Raw genomic sequence first — 22,591 nt, forward strand, 5'->3', positions numbered from 1 at the left:
ATGTATTCTTACTGGATTTATTAATCAGCCAATTTCTAAATGCAGCCATAGGAACCAGAGGCTCCAGAAGGAAAAAATACTACAAAGCTTCCTATGCTAGATAGAGTGCGGTCCTTTATAATTTAGAACAAAAAGGAGACGCATTAGAGTAATATGACCTTCCTGTGGCTAAATCAGTAGAAAGTAAGGAGATCATTTCAGAGCAATTAGGTAGTTTGTAGTAACCTAACATCCTTCCTTTCTTAAATAAATAACAACAAACTCAAAGCGAAGAACAGCAACAACAAAAAAGAGTGGAGCCTCTCACTGCAGTTAGTGCTTAGACTCTGTTCTGTGCTGGTCTCGGTGACAAATGGTAGAATTTAGCATGACTCTGTTGGTATTTGCTTTAAAACAATATGATAGCTAAAAAGAAATTAAATGATTCAATTCAACCTTTAATTAGATGGCTAATCATTAGGAACCATCACCAAAATATACAGCTGTGCAACTTCTAAATAGCCTAGGCCCACTACCAACCCATTTCTGACCACCTCACTCACAACCTAATTTAAGGTGCTTAACATGGCTAGCAATGGCTAAGCCAACCTACTGTATCTGTATTGGAATGCTTTAACCGCACAATTTGTTATTAAAACATTATAGTTTATTAAACATAAAATTCTAGGAACCTGTTTCTCAGACATAAAATTTTTTTCAAGTGTATAAGAAATATATAACTCCTTGCTATGGACTGTATTGTCCATAGTCCCCGTCCAAAGTTCATGTGTGGAATTCCTAACTCCCCCCCAACGCCCCCCCACCCCCAAGGTGAGATGCGGATGTTTGGAGATAAGGCCTATAAGGAGATAATAATGGTTAAATGAGGTCACAAAGGTGAAGTCCTAAGCTGATAGGATTACTGTCCTTACAAAAGGAGATACCAGAGAGCACTACTTCTCTCTCCACCATGCGAGGACACAGCAACAAGGTGGCCATTTGCAAGCCAGGAAAAGAGCTCTCGTGAAAAACTGGCACCTTCATCCCTATCTTCTCAGCCCACAGAACTTTAAGAGATAAATGTCTATTGTTGAAGCCCTGCAGTCTGTAATGTTTTGTTATAGTAGCCCGAATGGACTAAGACCCTCCCATTGGTCACTGTTCCTGCCACCTTGTCCAGGACACCCACTCTCCACCATCCTACCTATTCTCTTTCCTTGCTTTATTCTTATTATTAGCACATGTGATCAATACGTATATTTTAAATTTATCTATTTCCTGTTTTCCCTTGTTAGAATGTAAGCTCTATGAGGACAGGAATTTTTTTGTAGTTTTATTCACCATTGTATCTCCAACACCTAAAAGCATGCCTTATCTTATCTTTGGAGCAGCAACCTTTAAAAAGCTGAAGACTAAAAAAAAAAAATTAAAAAATAAAAATAAAAAGCTGAAGACTACTGAACCTGGCCTCAGAACTCAGGAAAGACAAACAATAACACATAAAGGAAGAATCCAAACAAATAAAAATTAACATAGATTAATTAAAATTAGAACATAAAAGATAAAAAAAAAATAATAAACCCAGTGAAAGAGGATTGTTTCCATGTTGTCTTGCAGCAAAAAATGTCCTTATTAGCAGCCCATAAATCAAGGTATAATCCTTACCATCCTAGTTTGATGTTTCGTAAGAACAAATTACCAAGAATAATTCATACTTCCAAGAATTTTCAACACACAGTGGTCAGTCTAAGAAAGCAATATGTATTATTTGCTTAGCAGGAGAGTAAATACTTTGAAATAATGGACACAAATCTATTCAAGCATAATAGTTATCATATTTCAATTTATTTCCTTGTAAATTGCTTGTTACATGCTGAGTTAGTACAAAGAATTATAAAAGAGATAATTAAATGCATTGAAAAATATAAAAAATAAATGTGGCATATTAGACTACATGATTTTTAACTAAAAATCTTTGGATTGTGAAGGCATCACTTAACTCCCTATTTGAAATCTGGCAACAAACTCACTGCCAAAAAGCATATGCTATATCGAATTAGATCATCATCCCACAGAAGACAGAAACGTGCATTTCTAAGGCATATGTATGTTCAACAACATACTAATATATTTTGGTAACCACTAAATGTCAAACATTATCCATACAGGGTATTAACACATTAATGTTTTCATTAAAAAAGAAAGATCTCTTTCCTCATTACATTACGCATTGATAGAATAGAGAGCTGTCACATAAATTACCGCAAAGTAGTTCAAGCTAGACCTTGTAACACTTGAATCATATAATCGGGGGCAAATAACCTTTAAAATGAAAGATAAATGGTAAAATTTAAGGGCATTTAATTTGCATAAATGTAATGTTAACGGTCTTTTCCTGGTTTCATATTTTATGCTTAATTTATATATGTCACTCTATTAGGTCCTCAACACTTATAGGTCAGTTTTAATTTTTTCTAATTTTATTTCACCATAATAAGTAACATGGAAGTAGTTTATCATATATAAAAATAAGGTGATCTCATAAAAATAATTCAACATGACCAGAAACATTCTAGCACCAAGACCATATTATAGTTCCTTTGTTAATGCTTGCTTTGAAATAAATATGTATATTTTAGAATCTGGGTGTACAAAACTCATATTCAACTTTGGACACTCAGAACTCAATTCCAATACATTTTTCCAGGTTAAGTCACTGTGACCTTGGCATGCAGAAGAAGACAGAACAAAGATCGTTACCCAGTGCGTGGTCTTCCCTTACTTGGAAAATAGTATTAACATTTGACACTTAAGTTATTGGCTTTCAAGTTTTATCCACTAAACTTCTACTATAAATACTGAAATGCATTCAAATACACCTGCTCAGACAATACTGTGTCATCTTTAACAATAAAATAGAACAAAGCATCCATTGATTAACTGTAATGAATTTGAGCTCATCCATGGCCCACAATCTCTTACAAATTATAAAATGCCTGCAGTGCATGAATTCAGTGATAGGCTAAAGCTGGACAGCAAAATATCAATTTATACACAGCAAAATAGATTTTCTTTCCTTAAGTTTATTTGACTCATCTTTATGTGCCAACATCAATGGGTTACGGATGGTAAATGTTGCCACCATCCACCACTGGGATAGTTTAAATGGACAAAGCAGACAGAAACTCCTTTCTCTAAGGAAATTTTACCTCCACCTGTTACCTCCACTTTTTCTTGGAATGATATTTAAAGAGAATGAAAGTTGTCCTCACTCACTTCAATCCAAATTAGTGATGAAAGGATGTGATGAGGCTTCCTTTAGGACAAAGACTTCTTTTTAGCACATGTCAACCAAAATTGAAATGGTGGGGGGAGGTAAGTTATGAGATTCAAAACATGTATTATTCCCTTTCATTTTATTACATTGTCCTACCTATGGTTTAATGTGAAAATTAAGGGCCATATGAATGTTTACCACACATTTGCTAGGGACCAGTATGTCACTTGGCAGGCAAATTCTCATACAGATGCCCACAAAAATACCCAAATGATCAGTCTTTAAGTTCTGTTTTCAACCTACTTTTCAAATTCACTTTAAAGTACCTGGCTCTCTGTTACACTGGTAATTTCAAGAACAGTTCCAATACCTTCAAACTTAACCAGACTTATCTTTGAAAATGAGATTTCTTTGTATCAAATTGTCTGATAAAAAATATGAAACTCTGGGTAATTGTACGTGATTGAAAATATACGTACAAGCATGAAAGCAACAATTTATACCAGTCACCCTGGCCTATGGTGTTTGTCAATTATGCTGTTGATTTGGTATTTTTATAGATAATCACATATCTAAGTCCTACTCTAGGAAAAGAAAAGGAAAAACACTATGGAGACTTATCTATCTAAATGAATATAGAGAGATAAATGTCTTACATTATATCGACTGTCTCTGTGAAATAGGAAAGTCCCAAACTACTACAGATAATTGTATGTTAGAATAGCACAAAGCTATTCTACTGGTAGTATTTATTTTCTCCTCTAAACATCATTTATAACAAAATATAAAAGGTGCAACTTTCATACGCTCCAGCTCCAATAAAACCTAAGGTAAAAACAGACTTCATTGGGTTGAAATGCAGAATTTAGGGCTAAGCATTTCTAATATTCAGAGTAAAAAGACTAATGTCAAGAACTTGGTTTCACTGGGATACTTATCTGGAAAATAATCTTGAAGACATCCTTGCATGGAAAGACATGACGAACAATGGCTTCTAGTTTGTCATTCATTTTTGTTTGACTTAATTACGGTGAATTTCGTATCATATTGTATAAAGAAACATTTAATCTTACTGATGTTTAATGGCTTTTTTGGTTTTTTGGAGGGGGAAATGGCACATTTGCTAAGTTGTTTTTATGTATTAGTTACAGATGATCTTGGGTTTTTACAAATGGCTTGCAAATGTTCTAAATCTCTTATGACAAAGGGTTTCTCATTTTGCAAGTTGACTTAACAATAAAACAGAAATAAAACACAAAATACCGTGGCAAAGGAAATAAATTCACGTTTTAACTTTCAGTACACTAAAACGAAATGCGTACTGGTTTTTATAAAATAACTATACAGTAACCTACTAAGTAATTCTGTTTACTAACAAAGAGTAGAAAGAACCAGTGGTGAATCTTGACCAGTGGCTATGTGTTTATGAAGTCACATTATACTTAAAGCAGAGGTCATCCGTAGGATCTCAACGCCAAAAGTGGTGGTGCAAAATGCCAGAGAATGGCCTCTTCAGGGCAGTTACTAAGGCAGGAGCTGTATTGCAGGAAAAAGGTCTCAGACTTCACTGTGATCACTGAGTTTGCTCAAATTCTAAAATAGAAGAGGAAGAAATAAGCACATGTTCGACGCTTAAATTGGTACTATAATCAAAGAACAGTAACAGCTGATGCAAGCTGTCCAGCCAAGTTAAGCAGACAGGCATTCTGTGAGGCAAGACAGGATGGTGGCTGCAAGCTCCAAGTCCAAGGTCAGACTGCTGCCTTTGAAACCGGCTCTCCCCACTTACAAATGATATCATTTCCCCGGGCCTCAGTTTCCTCATTTCTAAAATAGGTTAAATAATAGTCTCTACCTCACAAGGTTGTGGCAAGCCTAATGAACTAATATAGGTAAAGCTCTTAGGCTATTCCTGCAATATAATGAACATTCAATAAATGTATATAATAATAATAGTAATAATAATCAGTGCATTATTATTTTATTTTGTAAATACATAGTGTTGTGATTGAATAGGATAGGGATGACTCTGGGAAACACCAAATGCTGTTCTAGGGATGAGGAAAAGCAGAATGATTCAAAGTCAAAGAAAAATTTCAGGAAATCAAAGCTCTAGGAACAGCTCTAAAACTAACTATAAAGCCCAGTATTTGGAGGATTACTTTGACACTTCATATCATGGCAGTTCTGGGCTCTGCAAATAATGTTTCCAAAGATGGCAATATGAACTCAGAGTAAGGGTATCAGAGTAGAAAAAAGCTATATAAGGCTAAATCTGAAGTTTCAGCATTTGACAGAGGTGGATTCAAATTCCCAGGATAGTAGATCCTGGAAGAAGCAGCTACTTTACAAGCAAGCAGTTTGCACTTAATAGGTGATCCCTAAATCTTCTAAGCCATGATATTGTTAAAAGACCCAAATTATTAAACAATGTTCATAACTGATCCAAGTAAGGAACGGAAACATTCCTTTACCGTAGGCAGAGAGCTCTGGGAAGGGGAAAATTGTAATAGGTTTTAAATACCAGTGGGGTGATAAACTAATACCAAAAAATGCAAAGCCTTTGATTCTACATTCTAATTTGTCTAATGACTCCTGCAGGCCAGCTTTCATGGCTCACCTTATTTGAATAGATATTACTTAACGCGGCAGATACTGATTCAAAAGAAATTGGTTTCTCTGAGTCTGGGTTTCCACAGTACTTCATGGCTTTCATCAAGGAAGCTACGAGAAAACATAAGTAACATAAGGACAGATGGAACAGCAGAAGGATCACATTCAAGGTTAGCCCGGAATCTTCCCTCACCTGTGCAATGGGCTAACGATACATCCACACTCCTGCTCTTACAGTCCATGTAAACCTGGAAGATTTAAAATGGTATATTCATAATTAATTCAGGATAGCAGGCAGGAAAGGAAAAGATGGGCTGAAGATGAAAGGAGAATTTCTAGTTAAAAACAAAAAGCCAAAGTTTATGATGTCAGACCACCAGAGGGAGGTATTGCTACACAGTCAGGCTTACCCCGCAGACTTCGCCAGCCCGAGATTAATGCAGCAGGGTATTTACCTTTCCTGCAACTAAGTCTGGCCCCCTACATTTTCATCTAATAAATGAAACTTCTCTAATAAACATTAAACACATTTATTTCCCTATAAGAATGACAGAAAGCTGTTCTCTACCTTTTACTGGAAGTCGAGGACCCATTTATAAAAGTGATGAAAACTGCCGACCCACTGCTTAGTTTAATATTTTACAACAATCTGTACATATTCATGGACTCTCAGATCCCGTCAGTGCACGGTGAGCTGAGAACCAAAATAATCGAAGCCAAGGTGGATCGCCCAACTTCTATTTTTAAAGGTCCTGCAAGATGAGAGATCCTAACTAATTCGCTTGACATATTCTAGAGTCTTGCCTCATTCACATCCTAGAAGATACCATGTAGGGACAATTTACTGAAGGCCCTGATTTAAATTCAGAGCAGAAAAAAGCTATATAAGGCTAAATCTGAAGTTTTAGCATTTGATAGAGGTGGATTCAAATTCCCAGGATAGTAGATCCTGGGAATCTAGGACTAGATTGATCATGACTTGATCAAAGTCAACCCATGAAACTCAGTGAAAATAAATTGAGAAGTTTTATCAACAGCAGGATGGATTTGGTTAGAAAAGCTTTTACACAACACTCCAAATGTCCCCCCTTCTATTGTTCCTGAAGTAAGCAGTTATGTGTGAGAAGAACTGCAAAATAACAGGAGATTACAAAATAATTACAAAATAACCCACTCTAAGCATGAATAAACAAGCACACAAACAATACATGGACTGAGACTTTGCCAAAATGAATGGCTACTGTTTTTATAAGTTAAAAGGATTAATTCAAGGTGACTGCTCAGTGTTTGACTTTTTCCCAAGCTCAGGAAGCACAAACACATTGCTACAGGCGGCTTATTGATATTGATAAAGGTAATCTCCAGTTCATTGACCTCCCCAGTGTCCTAAAGAGAAGAATAAACACAAGTCACTCCATTTCTTCAACCTATAATTCATAGGGGAATGTGGGAATGTTCCTAACACTACAGTGACTAAGGAAATAATCCAGAAATGTTAGGAAGTGGGAAGACATTCATTCATGGCTCCAGAGAATCTGTGGCTCTTTATCTGGACCCTCTTTCAGTGGCTGCAACTAAAACATTATTATTAGCCACAATGATATTACTTACATCTTAAGAAATGACTTTTGCAAATTAAAAACAAATAATAAAAGCTAGAATTATGAGTGCATATTAATTTCTAGAAACTGTTGTGTGCTTTCTTTGAAATACATCATTGCTAAGCTTCATAACTTGATGAAGTGGGTATGTCTACTGCCAGCTTACAGAAAAGCAAATAATTAAGCCTAGATCATGGAATTCATTATATGGCTACTATTTGGACCCAGAATTTATCTATCTTTAAAGCCAACGTTCTTAATATACATCATAATTTACTGTAACCATGATGAAATAAACCAAATAGTAATATGGACATTTAAAAAGGGCAAATTGACACAAAATTGCTGGTGAGGCAAAACACCAGGCCATGGGCAAATGTTATTTTCTGCTAATTTGAAAATAAAATGCATCAGTTGATTTATCCCATAATACCATTGTGTATTTTAAAACTGTGAAGACAAATGGAAAGAAGAAAAAAACAAAACAAAACAAAAAACTCTTTCTCAACATGCTCAGTACCCGAATTATTTGGATTCCCCTGGATTTTCAACGTCTGATCCTAAACTCAATGGGAATAGATAACCATTTCCTCCTGTCTAATAACTCTAATCCCGATTTGCAATATAAAAAGAGAACAGCTAGTGAAGATTTGAGAATATCCAAAATAAATGTGAAATACAATCAAACAAAAACTGTATATTCTGGTCTTTTTCCAGTAAATGGACAATCCTAATCTAGTGTTTTCCAAAATATGATCTTGGATCACTTGCCTCAGAATCACTTGTGGTTGTTTAAATAAAGATTCCTGGACCCAAACCAGGGCCCAAAAGACTGTTGTCGAAGAGCACCCCAGATGAGCCTTCTGCACATTCACTGAGGAGCACTGTTCTAGATCCTGGTGACACAGAGGAATAGAAATACGGAACACAAGGAGCCCTCCCATGAAGAACTATCTGTCTACAGTCCAGATTTAGATACAAGAAAATATGACATATTTAGGTTGAACTATGCCAAATTGTGCAGAGTCTTTATAGTGAGCAACAAGAAAACAAAAGCATATTATGTAGAGAAAAAAAAGGGGTGACATACCCAAAATAGCCACTAGACTGAAGTCCAGGATATTTAAAACTCAACTGTTTTTGCATTTTTGCTTTCTAAATATCTGCTCATACTGAAACAAAATCACCCCCTAATTTTTATGAGGTGAATACATTGCGATCCGAGAGGGTTAATGAGCTCCCCAACACTTCATGGCTAGTGTGACAGGACTGGGACTATGTTCTGACTGTCACACGCTGAGCAGCTTCCCCTCCCCATCTTCTCATCCCTATCTTCGTAGGAAAGTGATAGGAAAGTTGACCTTTGTGCTATATTTCTTGTTTTTTTTTTTTTTTTGACCCTGCACTATCTTGAATTTGGAAGGTCAGACATTTCCGATTTATATTTATAAATAGCACAGTTACACAACACCACAGAAAACAACCAACACTCACAACGTGAAGCCCTTAGGGAACTACTGATCTTCCCTCTTTAAAAGTCTATTTCCAATTTCTGCTTCTTGCCCTGACGAGTACCTAACACAAGACTATCCCCTCCTCCATAAATATGTAGGCAACCGAACAAAGATACACAAACTGTTTTCAGACAGTGGGAACAGGGAGCAGAGGACTGAGTCCCCTGAGAGAAAGAAAATCGATGAGACAAGCTCTCTGAGAGCTCAGCTTTCTGCACAAAGCAGCTTCTGGGCCAGAGCGTGATGGACGCCTGAGTAAAATGCAAGAGCTTCACTGAGCTGAGCAGACGGAAGAGAGTTCAGAAAGGATTGGGTGGGTGAAATCCGTGGGAGAGAGTAATGGAAATGAGGGAGATAAGCAGAGAAAGAGCTCCAGAAATTGTTCCCAGGATTTTGATTACGTTTTTGGCAGAATAGAAAGCCACCCATGCGGAAGAGTATGCGGTGAGGATAGAGAACCTGTGGGGAGCAGACACCCAGACACAGGTAAGCTGAGCACCATGCAGCAGAAGCTGGTGGAGGACTAAGGATGGTTGAGGAACAGATGTTGCTCCATCCTCAAGACCCTCCCCAACAAATTTAAGACACTGAGGGAGAGAACAAAGGAGACCTAGTTGACATGGTATTTACTGTTGACATAGCATCCCCCCCCCAAAAAAAAAAAGTAGAGGAAAATATGCCAGAAGTGTCTGAGATTTCCTTGAATTGGAAAAATTAGGTGTTCTTCCTTCTGTGGAAATGTCTTGTAAGCTACATTTATTTTAAAGAAATAAGCAGTTTTATTTTTTGCACACCAGGACCATGGAGACACCATGGAGATCACGGAGTAGAAAAGTAAGCCCCATCACCCAACAGAATGGAGAAAAGTGCCTGCACTAGGGACCATTTGAGAGATCAGATATGGTATCTGGTCAAACTACACCATCCATGGGGGTAAGAGAAACCATCCTGCCATCACCAGAGGCACTTTCTCACGGAGGGGACTCTTCTTCCCAGAAGCCTGTAAGCTGACTGCCCAGCATGTGCTATGCCCACCACATCTCAAGCCTGTGTCCTGTTCTCTCTGACCAGCCCATGTGATTACCCACCACCACCACCCAGGCCCCTACATATACACACACCGGAAGCTTGATGGGATCTCCTGAAGAGAATCTATGGCAGTGGGAGGCCTAGAGTCCTATGTCCTCTGGGGAGAATAGGTGAGGTAGGTTCTGAAACAAGTGGAGTCAAAGACCCCGGGGCTGAGAGAGTAGCTGGTGAAAACTCCTGTTGACCAAAGAAAAGGTTAAGAATCAGTCCAAACACAAGCCATGTAAATACCTCAACAAGCATGGAGACTCCAGAATAGTCAAAGAAAGTTACTCCGCTGCAATCCAGGATTAAAAAGCACTTCTCACTTGGGCATGGCTGTGAAGCTTCCTCTGTAGGAGAAGCAGAGACAGACGTGAGTTGGGGAGAGTTCTTCAAGATTTCTGCTGCTGACTTGGTTGACTGGAGGAAGGCAGCGGTGACCTCATGTTTAACAAGACTGATTCCAAACACTTTTCAGTTTTCATATGTTTCATTTAATTACTAATGACTTCTGAACTCTAACTTTTAATCATTTGAATGTGACTTCAGGTAATTATTACAAAATTCAGAGGGGAAGAGGGGATGGATGGGCTAATGACCTATTGTTCCACAGAGACACAAACTGATGAAACTTGGCAATCATCAAGATTTTGAAAGAATACTCACAAGGCTGTGCCAAAGACAGACTTGAATTGAGGCCTCCAGGCATTCTGAACAGCACTCTTTCCACTCTATCCCACTACTCCCTCCAGGGATATGCCCAGAGGTAGAGCCCTGTTTTGTGATGTCGGGGAAAAAAATTTACTCAGGACGTCATGAACCACGAGCTCTTATTTGCTGATGTCTTTATGGCCACAGTTCCCTCATGTGAAATGACTTATTTCTCAGCAACGATAGACCATGTCCGAAGTCCCTTAAGGGGTGATATGGCTCTCCGGCCACGTAAGGGAAGGTTGCTTCACTGTTAGTAGGCACAGTCTATCAAATAAACTCCAATCCATGAATGATTATGAAATTCTCTGAGGAAATAAATTCTTAATTGGAGTAATTTTGCTATTTAAGATGCCCGTGGCATTAAAAAGGGCACGTGATGGGATCCCTGGGTGGCGCAGCGGTTTAGCGCCTGCCTTTGGCCCGGGGCGCGATCCTGGAGACCCGGGATCGAATCCCACGTCAGGCTCCCGGTGCATGGAGCCTGCTTCTCCCTCTGACTATGTCTCTGCCTCTCTCTCTCTCACTGTGTGCCTATCATAAATTAAAAAAAAAAAAAAAAAAAAGGGCACGTGATGTAACAAGCCCTGGATGTTACATACAATTGATGGATCACTGAACTCTACCTCCGAAACTAATAATACACTATACGTTAATGAAAAAAAAAATAAAATGCCCATGATTTTCCCTACAAAAACATGGAAATATGGTTGTTTCTCAGTTAGCCCTGGAGGGAAGTGTAAGGGAAATTATGTATTTTTAGGACTGCTGCTCAAAGATAAAAAGAGGTGAGTGGAAAATACAGAATGAACACCAAACATTTACTTACAGCAGTAATTGTTAGCAAAAAAGAGAACTGCTACCAAGTAATTTTTAATATATTCGTAAAAAGGTATTCAGGGATAGGATTTGTTTCCAAGTTTCACCTTTAGATCTATATTCATATTTATTACATGAAATAATAACTATAGAGCACGGTCTCAGTTCAGGGAAACTTTTTAAAACATACTTATTCAAATGCAGTTCCCACTGCAAGGTTTCAACATTGTAGTGGGTGATACACATGTAAGGAAAATACTCTCCATTGTTTCTAGGAGCCCATCTCTGACTGCCAAGGATTGGACTGGCAGACAAATGGGAATTTATAAGAAGCAAATATCTCTTGAGCCTTAATGGCTCAAGGCTTCATGCAAAAGTAGCCTTGTAGGATGTGGATTCCAAAAAGTAGAAATGATTCATTCTGAGTACTCCATATGGGCAGCTGTAAATGAACACTGATGGTATTTGAGATTTCAGACTCCTCCTTCTCCCAGTCAACCAGCATATGTTTAGGACCTACTGTGTGCCAGGCACTCCAGTAGTTCCTTCTGCTTTCCTGTTTCTCCTGTTCCTGTTTTCTGTTTCACAGAAAGGAGGGCTAAGAAGTTAAGAGTAGGTTCAGGCTCTGCTTCCATCGGCCCAAAACAGCAAATTAGAACTTTAAACAAAATTTAAGGTAACCACAACTTAGCTCATCCACTGACCACTCAGTAGGAATCATTATCAATCACTATTTGCCTAATTAAACATGGGACCTACCTCTACAAATGCGCAAAGGCTCTTATTTACGCCCTCAGATAGAGTGTGCCCTGCTCATTATCACAGACAGGAGAGGAATAAGGCTACAGGAAAAAGAAAAAGCAAAGCAAAGGTAAAGAGTAGCATGTTGATTGATACTTATTCCTTCTATCTCTTAGTCCCCATAAATACACACGCACACATACTCGTATAGACAAACACACAGGTGGGCACTATAATAACTGGTGTATAGATACTGTTATTTCATTTTGCTTAGAGCTACAGAGACAGAATTACTAGATCAATATTAAAAGAGTGGCTAAGAGATTTGGCTCATTATTTGATTCATGACATGTATTTCCTTGAATACTTTTTAAGATTCGTAAGCACACTTTTATCCAATTTGAACATTGTGTTATATTTTCAGAGTATAAAAGTCTCCTGCTAACAATTAAATGATCAGATAAGCTTTCTTACAAACGTTTGATAATTCATGATATACATATATAAAATATATATACTAGATTAGGCATTTTCTTACACAGTTAAATATAAGAAGTTTTATTAGTAAGACTGATGTTTGCAATTTACCATGGAAATCAATATTTAAATGGTTCCTATGCAGATACTTTTGAATATATCTGTCATAGAAAATAAAATTTATGTGATTTCTTTAAAGGCAGTAGTGAGCTGGAGCCAGCTTATACCAGCTCCTTTTTTTTTTTTTTTTTAAAGATTTTATTTATTTATTCATGAGAGACCCAGAGAGAGGCAGAGACACAGACAGAGGGAGAAGCAGGCTCCATGCAGGGAGCCCGATGCGGGACTCAATCCCAGGGCCCCGGGATCACAACCTGAGCTGAAGGCAGACACTCAACCACTGAGTCACCCAGGGGTCCCAGCTCTTTTGACAAGTCTTCAATATGTCAATTGTTTCATAGCTTCTTAACTCCATGATTAATGACAGTGTTGGTGTTTGGAATGAGTCATGGGTACAAATATTTACACAATGTAAATGGGCAAAAACTACTAGCAGTGCTTCTCCACCAACTTACCTCATTGCCCCCTGTTCCAAGAGTTGCTTGTTAAAGATTTACCAGCACATCACTGTCTAAAGGTGGGGAATGTTGTTAAACATAAGGAATAGAATAAATGATTTTTAAAAATCCAATGGCTTTGACAAAATACATTTCTTAAGCCACTGGCATCTTTAGCAAGAAATCTTAAAATGATGATGATGACTCAATTTGATATCAGAATTTCTATAGCTCATTTTTCCATCCATACAGCACCATTCTTAACAAATGACATATATCTTTTACAAAATAGTGCATATTTCAAAATAAGCTACACTTAAATTGTTAGTTCAAGAAATTCTGTAGAAAACAAATAACATTAATATTTAATCCCCAACATTTTTAAAAAACATTAATTTTTCTGAGATCTTTAAGCCTCATTCTTTATTTACTAGGAAACATAATTGTCATTGGTACTATTTACAAAAGAGGTTTGGAAAAAATTAATTTTAATATGAAAAAATATTAGCAATTGTTTTATTTAGAAATGTCAAAAAATGTCAATTCATTATTTTTCCTGAAAGAGGCCACATAAATTATGATCTATAACTATTAGAATATGGCATGAGTTCTATCATCTCCATTCCTTATCCAGACAAACATGGCTAACCAATCACAGTACTTTTTCCACTGAGGTCAAAGATCTTAGAATTTTTATCAACTCACCACTTCAGGAAGACACCAGGAGTTTACAAGAAATGTATTTGTCAATCTGAACTCAGTACTACAGTGAGAAAACAATCTATTGAGGTGTTATTTAGAGGGATTGATCACTGGATCTCAATTACCAGAAAACGGTGGTAAAAGGTACAGAAAAACTTTTAAGAAACAGTTACTTTTTCTTCCCTAACCTATCATACTTATTTCATTTGTAAATTGCACTCGTCATTCTCTATATTTTCTTATAGTTATTTCATAATGTGAGTATCAATAGACTGCTAACTGTAAAAATGTTTGGGTTTTATCATAACAGTACAAAAATTTCCCTTCTATTGTCTCAGTGTGCTTGCTTTGTCTTTCATTTTTACACTCAGTTTCCTCTTTCTTGTTCTTTTAATCAAAATAGAGTATATTTTCATACCATCTAAAATGAAAAAAAAAAAAGAATTGTTCCCATGGGACACCTGGGTGGCTCAGTGGTTGAGCATCTGCCTTCTGCTCAGGTCATGATCCTGGGGTCCTGGAATCGAGTCCCGCATTGGGCTCCCTACAGGGAGCCTGTTCTCCCTCTGCCTGTGTCTCTGCCTCTCTCTCTGTGTCTCTCAAGAATAATGAATAAATAAATAAATAAAATCTAAAAAAAAAAAAAACCAGAATTGTGCCATGTAGTTATAGATAATAATTTAAGTAAGCTATTTTAAGAGGAGCAATTAATGATGCCTTTTCCAAATAAAAAAGACATCTTTAGTGGTAAAGTTACCAATTCACTGAAATGAAAATTTAAATACAATGGACACTTCTGAAATCTTTCCAAAAATAAGTGAAGTTTTCTTTCACACAGTACCCTCTCAGCTCTACCATTGTACTGATTTTATGGCTATAACCTTGTGTTCTAAGCTTCTAAGTAAATCAACCACTGCAATAAAAATCACGTTGTCGTAGAAAAGAATAAAGTGAATTCACAGCTAATATCCTGCCTTAAGCAAAATGAGGTAAGCTTGGAGCATGTGCAAAGGAGACAACTAATCTATACCCATGTGGGATGTGGTAAATGATGGGCTTTATCTACAAAAAACAACATTTCAGAAAGAAATTAACCATCAGGTGTGGGTGGGCAATTAACTCCAGACTGTGGAAGCCAGCTCTTTCCTGTAGAATATTCATTAACTCCTTTAATTAAAAAGTATTCATAGTTGCATAATTTAGGAGTGCTTTTCATATACTTCAAAAGGTTCTTGACAGTCTGTGAGTCACTCATAATTTTTTAAGAGAAGGAATTTTCTGTTGATATCAATTAACTATTGAGAAGAAGATTTACATCTCTAATTTCTCAAGAAAACAAGGAGCTATGAAATATTTAGAACAAACCACAACATTCTCCTTGGAAAACATGTGCACATATTATCAGGCATGTCATTCGTTCATTCATTCCTTCAAGCAGTCAGTCTATACAGACATATTCAGGGCTCTGAATGGTGTCCTAAGTAAGGCAAGTAGAATGGAAACAAGAAGGATGATGGGCCTTGCCCTCAAAAGACTCACAACCAAAGCAAGAAACCAGCTGATTGAACTCATAATATGAAATATTCTGAAGGATGGAAAAATTATGCACAGAGTGCTAAGGGAGATAGAGGAGAGTGACCTGGTGTGGTAAACAGAATAATGGCCTCCAAGGATGCCCACATTTTAATCCCAGGCCTGTAAATATGTTAACATAGCAAAAAGAATTCTGTGGCTTTAAGTTAACCACCTTAAGATAGGGACATTACCCTAGATCATCCAGGAGGGTCCAATAATCACAAGGGTCTTGATGAGAGGAAGGCCGGAAGGTGGGAATGAGAGAAGATGTGGTGGTGGAATAAGAAGTCAAAGAGAAATTTGGTTTGAAGATGGAGGAAGGGGCCAGGAGTCATGGAATACGGATGGCTTCTAGAAGTTGGAAAGAGCAAAGAAGTAAATGGATTCTCCTCTAGAGCCTCCAGGAAGAATATAACTCTGCCAAAACTTTGATTTTCTCCTGTGAGATTCATTTCAGCCTCTAAAATTGTCCTGTAAAACTTAAGAGAATACATGTGTGTTGTTCTAAGCCACTAAGTTTGTGGTAATTTGTTACAGTGGCAGTAGAAACCAGTACACCTGGGTTGCTGGTTTGGGGGGTGAGGAGTGGTGGTGAGGGCAGGGAACTTGTTTTATTTTATTTTTTATTTTTATTTTTTTTTGGGGGGGGGGAATTGTTTTAGACTTCAGGATCTGTGACAGCAGAAGTCACACCTGCCTTCTTCACCCTTGACCATACAGTGCCTGTCATGGTGCCCAGGACTTCGTGGATGTTCAGTGAATACCAGAAACATCTGCTGTGGGCAAGGGACACGAATCAATTAATGCAGGAATAAAAAGAAGAACAGAACGCATGAGCTGAGATCTGGAGAATGTGTAGAAGTCAAGCAGGGGAGAAGGCAAGTGGAGGTACACTTGGAAAACCAGAACTCTAAGATGTGCACAGGAGTGCCTCTTGGGAATGGCACAATGGCACTACAATGTTTTGGGGACAGAGTCTCCACATAATAATGGGAGACTTCTTCACATTTGAGCAATTTTTGTTTTCATTCAGATGAATATGATGACTGCCATCTTATAATTTATATAGCTGGTTTCATATATTTTGATTATTCAATCAGGTGCTCAACTATGAATCTTACCCTTCTGTGAAAATTATTGTCAGGAGAGCGGATTTTTTAATTCTCTTCCCCTTCCAGTATGCATACCCGCCTGCAACAGAGACCTGAGTCCTGACTCTGTCCCTAACTAACTGCATGATTCAGAGCAAGTTCATTAACCCCTATGGCCCCCAACTTCTTGATCAGTAAAATGAAGAGTATCCTATCACCTATTTGAAAATGGAAGTACAGTATTTACTTATTACCCTTTTTGGAGTTATCAAGAAGAATGTACTTTGAAAACTGTCAAGTGCTATACAAATACTGTCCATCATAATTTTCATTCGCTGACCGAGTGTTCATTGGACCATGAAGGACAATGCAGTGAACATTTGAATTCATTTCTTGCCTTAAAACTCTAGTTGGAAGGAAAATATGCAGAATAAGAACAACTCTGTAACCATATAATATATGACTGAGTGAAGCACGTGATATCTCTGCTTTTCTATTACTATGGTCTCCGTTTCACAGCTGAAGATACTGAATACCAGGCTGCGTGGACTGTACAGTCCCCCGCATGGGTCTGGTTGACTTCCTTCTCTACCTAATGGAATTGCCAAGCAGTGTGTCCTTCAATTGACTTGACTTCTCTACTAAATCTTGAAGATATTACAAGGTTTGGATTGGCAGATTGAGGAGATGGTGCCATTCAGGAGAATCCAAATAAAAGCTCAGAGCCCTGGATGACTGCACTAGGTATGGGGACTGATTTATCAGACTTGGACAGAAGACATGTGTGATGTGGAGTAAAAGGGAAAGCAGTTCAAGAAGATAAGGAAGGGCTTTAGGTGGTGTGCTGAGGAGGAGTGGGCACTCGATCTTCAGCTTAGGATGAATCATAAGACGGATTTTAAAGTAAAGATTAATCATTTACTTTAATCAAGTACAGATTAATTTCATAGTAATCTGTCATTACATCACAGAGCACAGTACAGCCAAGATGGCGATTACATCTCCTCTTGCATGTTAACACCATCCGTCTGCAGTAGCTGCCTGCAACCCCGGGCTGAGAAGATTCTCAGGCTACCCTGGCTCCTTGGAGGACATGCCTTGATCTACTAGCTCTGGTTGAGGTGAGCATGGGACACTGGATATTTTCTATCCATGGATTAAAACCAAGAATGTCTCGTAGCAGAAAAAAAAAAAAGTACTAATTCATTTTGCGCATGATTAAGGACAGAATCAGAGTCACAGAGTGAAAATATAGAGGTAATAAAACCGAGAGTTATAGGTTTTAGTAATTAAATGGGAGGAAAAAAAATCAAGAACATGAACAGTAAACCATCCTTAGCATTTAAAGCACAGAGAGGGAAGAGTAAGACGGTGTTTCTGAACAAAGAGAGATGAGAAGACCCAGGATACCGTAGGGTGTCAAAAGAAGGAGAGGAGGAGGATACTGGGAGAAATACTCTTTCCTAGTTCTAGTATCAGCTAATTCTGACTATTACAGAAGGGACACAGCAAAGGTGACGATGCCCATCAGCTGCTGCCCTGTGAAAAGTGGGCCTGGCCTAGTGAGAGGCAGGGGTAAGAACATCCTTAAAAAGTTTCTAGATAGGCAGGAGAATTAGGCATTCAAGAAATGGTCATTAAATCAGTACTAGAGCAGTATTGTGCAAGCATTCTTTGAGAGCATAAGGCAAGAAAAAAGTAAATTTACTACACAAATTCAGTAAAGACCAGAGAAGCTGACATCCATGTTGATATGGATCAATGCCACTGATTTAGGTATTTATATAACATTTATGTTATTCTACTCTATATGTTATATGTTCATTCAGAATATATTTTATATACTAATACAGTAAGTATTATAATATGTTATCCTCTTATATAAACATTCCATATGACCTTTATTCATTGTACTGTTAATGGATATTTCAGTTGTTTCCAGATTTGGGGGAATTATAAAGAAAGCTACTATGAACAATCTTGTATGTTTCCAGGTATGAATATCAACAGATTTCTTTTTTTATTGTACTTAGAAGTATGAAAATTAATGTAAGTCAGACTTTTCTGTTTTTTAAGTTTATATAAATGGACTTGGAATTTTATACTATGCTTCCTTTGTCTTGCTTTTCTTAAGCCTATTATGTTTTTTTTTCAAGATTTTATTTATTTATTCATGAGAGACACACACAGAGAGAGAGAGAGAGAGAGAGGCAGAGACACAGGCAGAGGGAGAAGCAGGCTCCATGCAGGGAGCCCGAAGTGGGACTCGATCCCGGGACTCCAGGATCAGGCCCTGGGCCAAAGGCAGGGGCCAAACCGCTGAGCCACCCAGGGATCCCCTATTATGTTTTATATAAGACTTTTCCAACTTTCTTTATTATAAAAGTATACCAAATAATAAATATATCAAATAAAAACTCAAGTGCATAATATACCACAGTTTATATGTGTATATGTGTATCTGCTACCTTTTTTGGAAATATGAGTTGTTTTCAGGACAGTTTTGAACAGTTTTACAAATAATACTGTTGTGAATATTCTTATTTGTGTAATCGGCTGTACACAAACTCTCATTTCTTCAGGTTGCATAAGTAGGAGTGGAACTGCTGTTCATAGGGTATGTATATCTTTAATTTCATACAGCTTTTCCAAGCTGTTTTCTAGGGTGTTGCAACAGTTTACACCCCCACCAGCATTGTAGGAGACTTCTTATCCTACATTCTCACTACCCTTTGGCATTCTCAGACTTTTAAATCTTTACAATTATATATATTTATACACACATACACATATATACACACATATATGTATGTACCCACTTATATATGCATATATATATTTAATGTTCATTTCTCCAGTAATTACTGTAATAGTCAAGCATATTCTCACATGTTTACTGGTAAATTTGAAAATGCATGCTTCATGGCTTTTCCTCATTTCTTTTGGGTCTTCTGCCTTTTTTATTTATTGATTCATAGAGGAGTACAGTCCTTTCTCCATGTTATATGTTATATCTATCTTCTTCCATTCTGGCTTGTCTTCTCATGCATTATTTGGTGGCTTTCGTTAAACAAAAACTCTTAATACTGATGTAGCAAAGTTTAAAGATAATTTTCTATGCTTAATACCTTGCATATCTTGTTCATTTTCTCCTAATTCACTTCTAAATTTATACTTTGTTTACCACTCTTGGGATATTGATTCACCTGGTACTGATTTGGGGGTATGGTATTTGAATTGAATGAATAATTTCACTCATTGTAGACACATGATTGTCTCATCACTGTATATTAGTAAGACTGTCCCCTCACTGCTCTGCAGCGCCACTTTTGTCACAAATCGAACACCAATATGTGTGAGATTTTTCTCTCCTTTTGGGCTCTCTACTTTGTCCTATGATCTGTTCATTTATCTTGGAACCCATACAATACTGCATTGATTTTTAGAGCATTATAACGTATCTTCATAATTGAGAAAACATTCTCTCCCCCTTGTTCACATATTTCAAGAGTGTTTTGGCCTATTTTTGGCTTTTTCAATTTCTACACAAAATTTAGAATAAGCTTGCCAATTGCCATTAAAATGTCCTATTGGAATTTTAATAGGGATTATATTTATATTTATAAATCAACATAAATAAAACATATCTTTTCAATATTAAGCATTCTAACCAATGGACGTTGCAGTTCCTTCTATTTATTCATAAACACCTAAGTGTTGCAAGTATTTTAAACACCTTGTAATAAGGTTTTACATTTTCATCCTGTGTAGGTTTATACATCTTTACTTAAATTTACTTCTAAAAGAAAGCAGGAAGTGAGATAGAAAGAGGAGAAAGAGGGAAAGGAGGAGAAGATGGAGGAAGCGGGGAAGGAAGCAGGAGGAAGCGAAGGAGGAGTGAAGGAGGAGAGAGAAGACAGGGGAGGAAGAGAGTAGTAGAAGTAGAAATAAGAAGAGAAGGGGGAGAAGGGTAGAATAGGGAAGGGAGGTGGAAGACAAAGGAAGGGAGGGAGGTGGGGCAGAGAGAGAAGGATGAGGAAGACAGTAGAGGGAGGGAGAGTGGCAGGAAAAGGAAAGAGGATTTATTCTCTGGTCTATATTCAAGTCAAAACACTTAGATTTTTTGTTAAGCTAACTCACCATTGCAGTTGCCATTGGATAGAGAATTGAGCAACATATTTTGTTCACACTGAAATGAAAATGAATATAAAGAAGAATAACATTATAAAAATTCACTTCTGTCCCTGAAAACAGCACATCTTTCTTTTCTCCATAAATAATAAAAAAAAAAAACTAGGCTCCAAATATTATTTTTCACTAGTCTTTTTTTTTCAGAATGATAAATACAACACATTGAAATAATAAAATGATCATTGGTTCTAAGTATTTATTAGCTCAGTAAATAACTTGCATTTCAAAGTCAGACTATCTTGTTTAGAACATTTTCTGCAAGATTAAGTTTGTTTTGACTTTTGACCAGGAATCAAATATTTGCATCTGTTTTCATGTAGTGTATCCAATCAGAAATTAACCTCATTCACACAACATTCTCTGAGAGAGAGCCATTGGCCATATATCTCATATTATATGAAAGTGAACTGTTCATCTACAGCTCCATGAAAATGCCTGAGAAACCATCCTGATTTATGGAAATGCTAGAAAATGAAAATAACTCTGCATCCTACAATTAAAGCTCTTTGAAACTGACAATAATTGATGCCTCTAATGAGATCACTTGCTATCTTCTTCTCAAATGTTGATGACGATGATAGTAATTGATATTTTTGACTACTTACTATACACCAAGTTCTCTAATTTAATTATATGATCCTCAGAAAAAGCCTATGAAGTTACTCATCTCATTTTCCATAGGAAGGAGCCAAAGATTGGAAAGGTTAAATAACTTGTCCAAAGTCACAAAGCTAGTAAGAACCTTGGCTAAAACCAAAGCTCATGCTTTTCCATTCAGAACCTCCTGCTCCCAAGCACTACATTATACCACTTCTCCCATCAAATCAGTTTCATCTTAAGGAACATCGATTTTCTCTTGATACCCAATGGTGCAGCTTATATACTTTAATTCTGGCTCTGACCGTTATCAGCTGTATTTCTACCAGGTTATTTTACATTTCTAAATCTCAATCTTCCTTTTTTGTAGCATTCAGACAATGCCACGTACATCATGGGGCTGGTGATGATTAAGTTAGTCTAATTAAAGGGACTAGCCCTTGAGAGACATTCAATGAATGTGAGTTGCTTTTCCTTCTTATATTTAATCTTGTCTGATATCTGCAAAAGAATTTCCAATAATTTATGTAGATACTCCACCCTCAAGGAGGTGAAGTATATAACTCCAAACTTTTTATGTGGGGCTGCACATAGTGATTTGCTTCCAAAGATAACAGTATGTAAATGGTAGAAACAGTAACTTTCCAGTGAGAAAACCTGACAAATCCTACAACGTGCAGGATGATCAAGGTTAACAACAAGGAACATCATGTTGATAGTGTGTATACCTTTGATATGACGTGATGAAAATGGTGCTTTGCCTCTATAGTTTTTACTCCTAAAACCCCATATCCCTGGTTTTACCATGCTAAATTCCAACAGAAGGATATTCTACAAAATACCTGACCAATACTACTCAAAACTATCAAGGTTAACAAAAAGGAAAAGTCTGGGAAACTGTTACAACGAAACAGAATCTAAGGAGGCACAACAACTATATGTAATGTGATATCCTGGATGGAATCCTGGAACAGAAAAAGGACACTTGGTAAAACTAAAGAAATCTGAATAGAGCATGAACTTTTTAGTTAATGATAATGTATCTGTATAGGGTCATTGACTGTAACAAATAACA

At 37.1% G+C, this 22,591-nt stretch overlaps 1 protein-coding gene across 2 annotated transcripts in view; it reads right to left on the bottom strand.

The window, feature by feature from the left end:
* Nucleotides 1-1,805: 1,805 nt before the first annotated feature.
* Nucleotides 1,806-22,591, bottom strand: part of SLC26A7 (solute carrier family 26 member 7) — a 120,016-nt gene continuing 99,230 nt past the window's right edge. Inside the window, exons 15-19 of one of the 2 annotated variants that reach the window (XM_041769662.1) lie at nt 20,869-20,917; nt 10,305-10,405; nt 6,063-6,117; nt 5,877-5,980; nt 1,806-4,849 (exon numbers count right to left, since the gene is read on the bottom strand). In XM_041769662.1, the coding sequence (XP_041625596.1) occupies nt 4,814-4,849; nt 5,877-5,980; nt 6,063-6,117; nt 10,305-10,405; nt 20,869-20,917 (345 nt within the window). In that variant the 3' untranslated portion in view covers nt 1,806-4,813. The remainder of the gene's footprint in view (nt 4,850-5,876; nt 5,981-6,062; nt 6,118-10,304; nt 10,406-20,868; nt 20,918-22,591) is intronic. The other variant, XR_005990016.1, reaches the window with a different exon arrangement.

The sequence above is a fragment of the Vulpes lagopus genome, chromosome 9 (genome assembly GCF_018345385.1).
Source record: "Vulpes lagopus strain Blue_001 chromosome 9, ASM1834538v1, whole genome shotgun sequence".
NCBI classification, from domain to species: Eukaryota; Metazoa; Chordata; class Mammalia; order Carnivora; family Canidae; genus Vulpes; species Vulpes lagopus.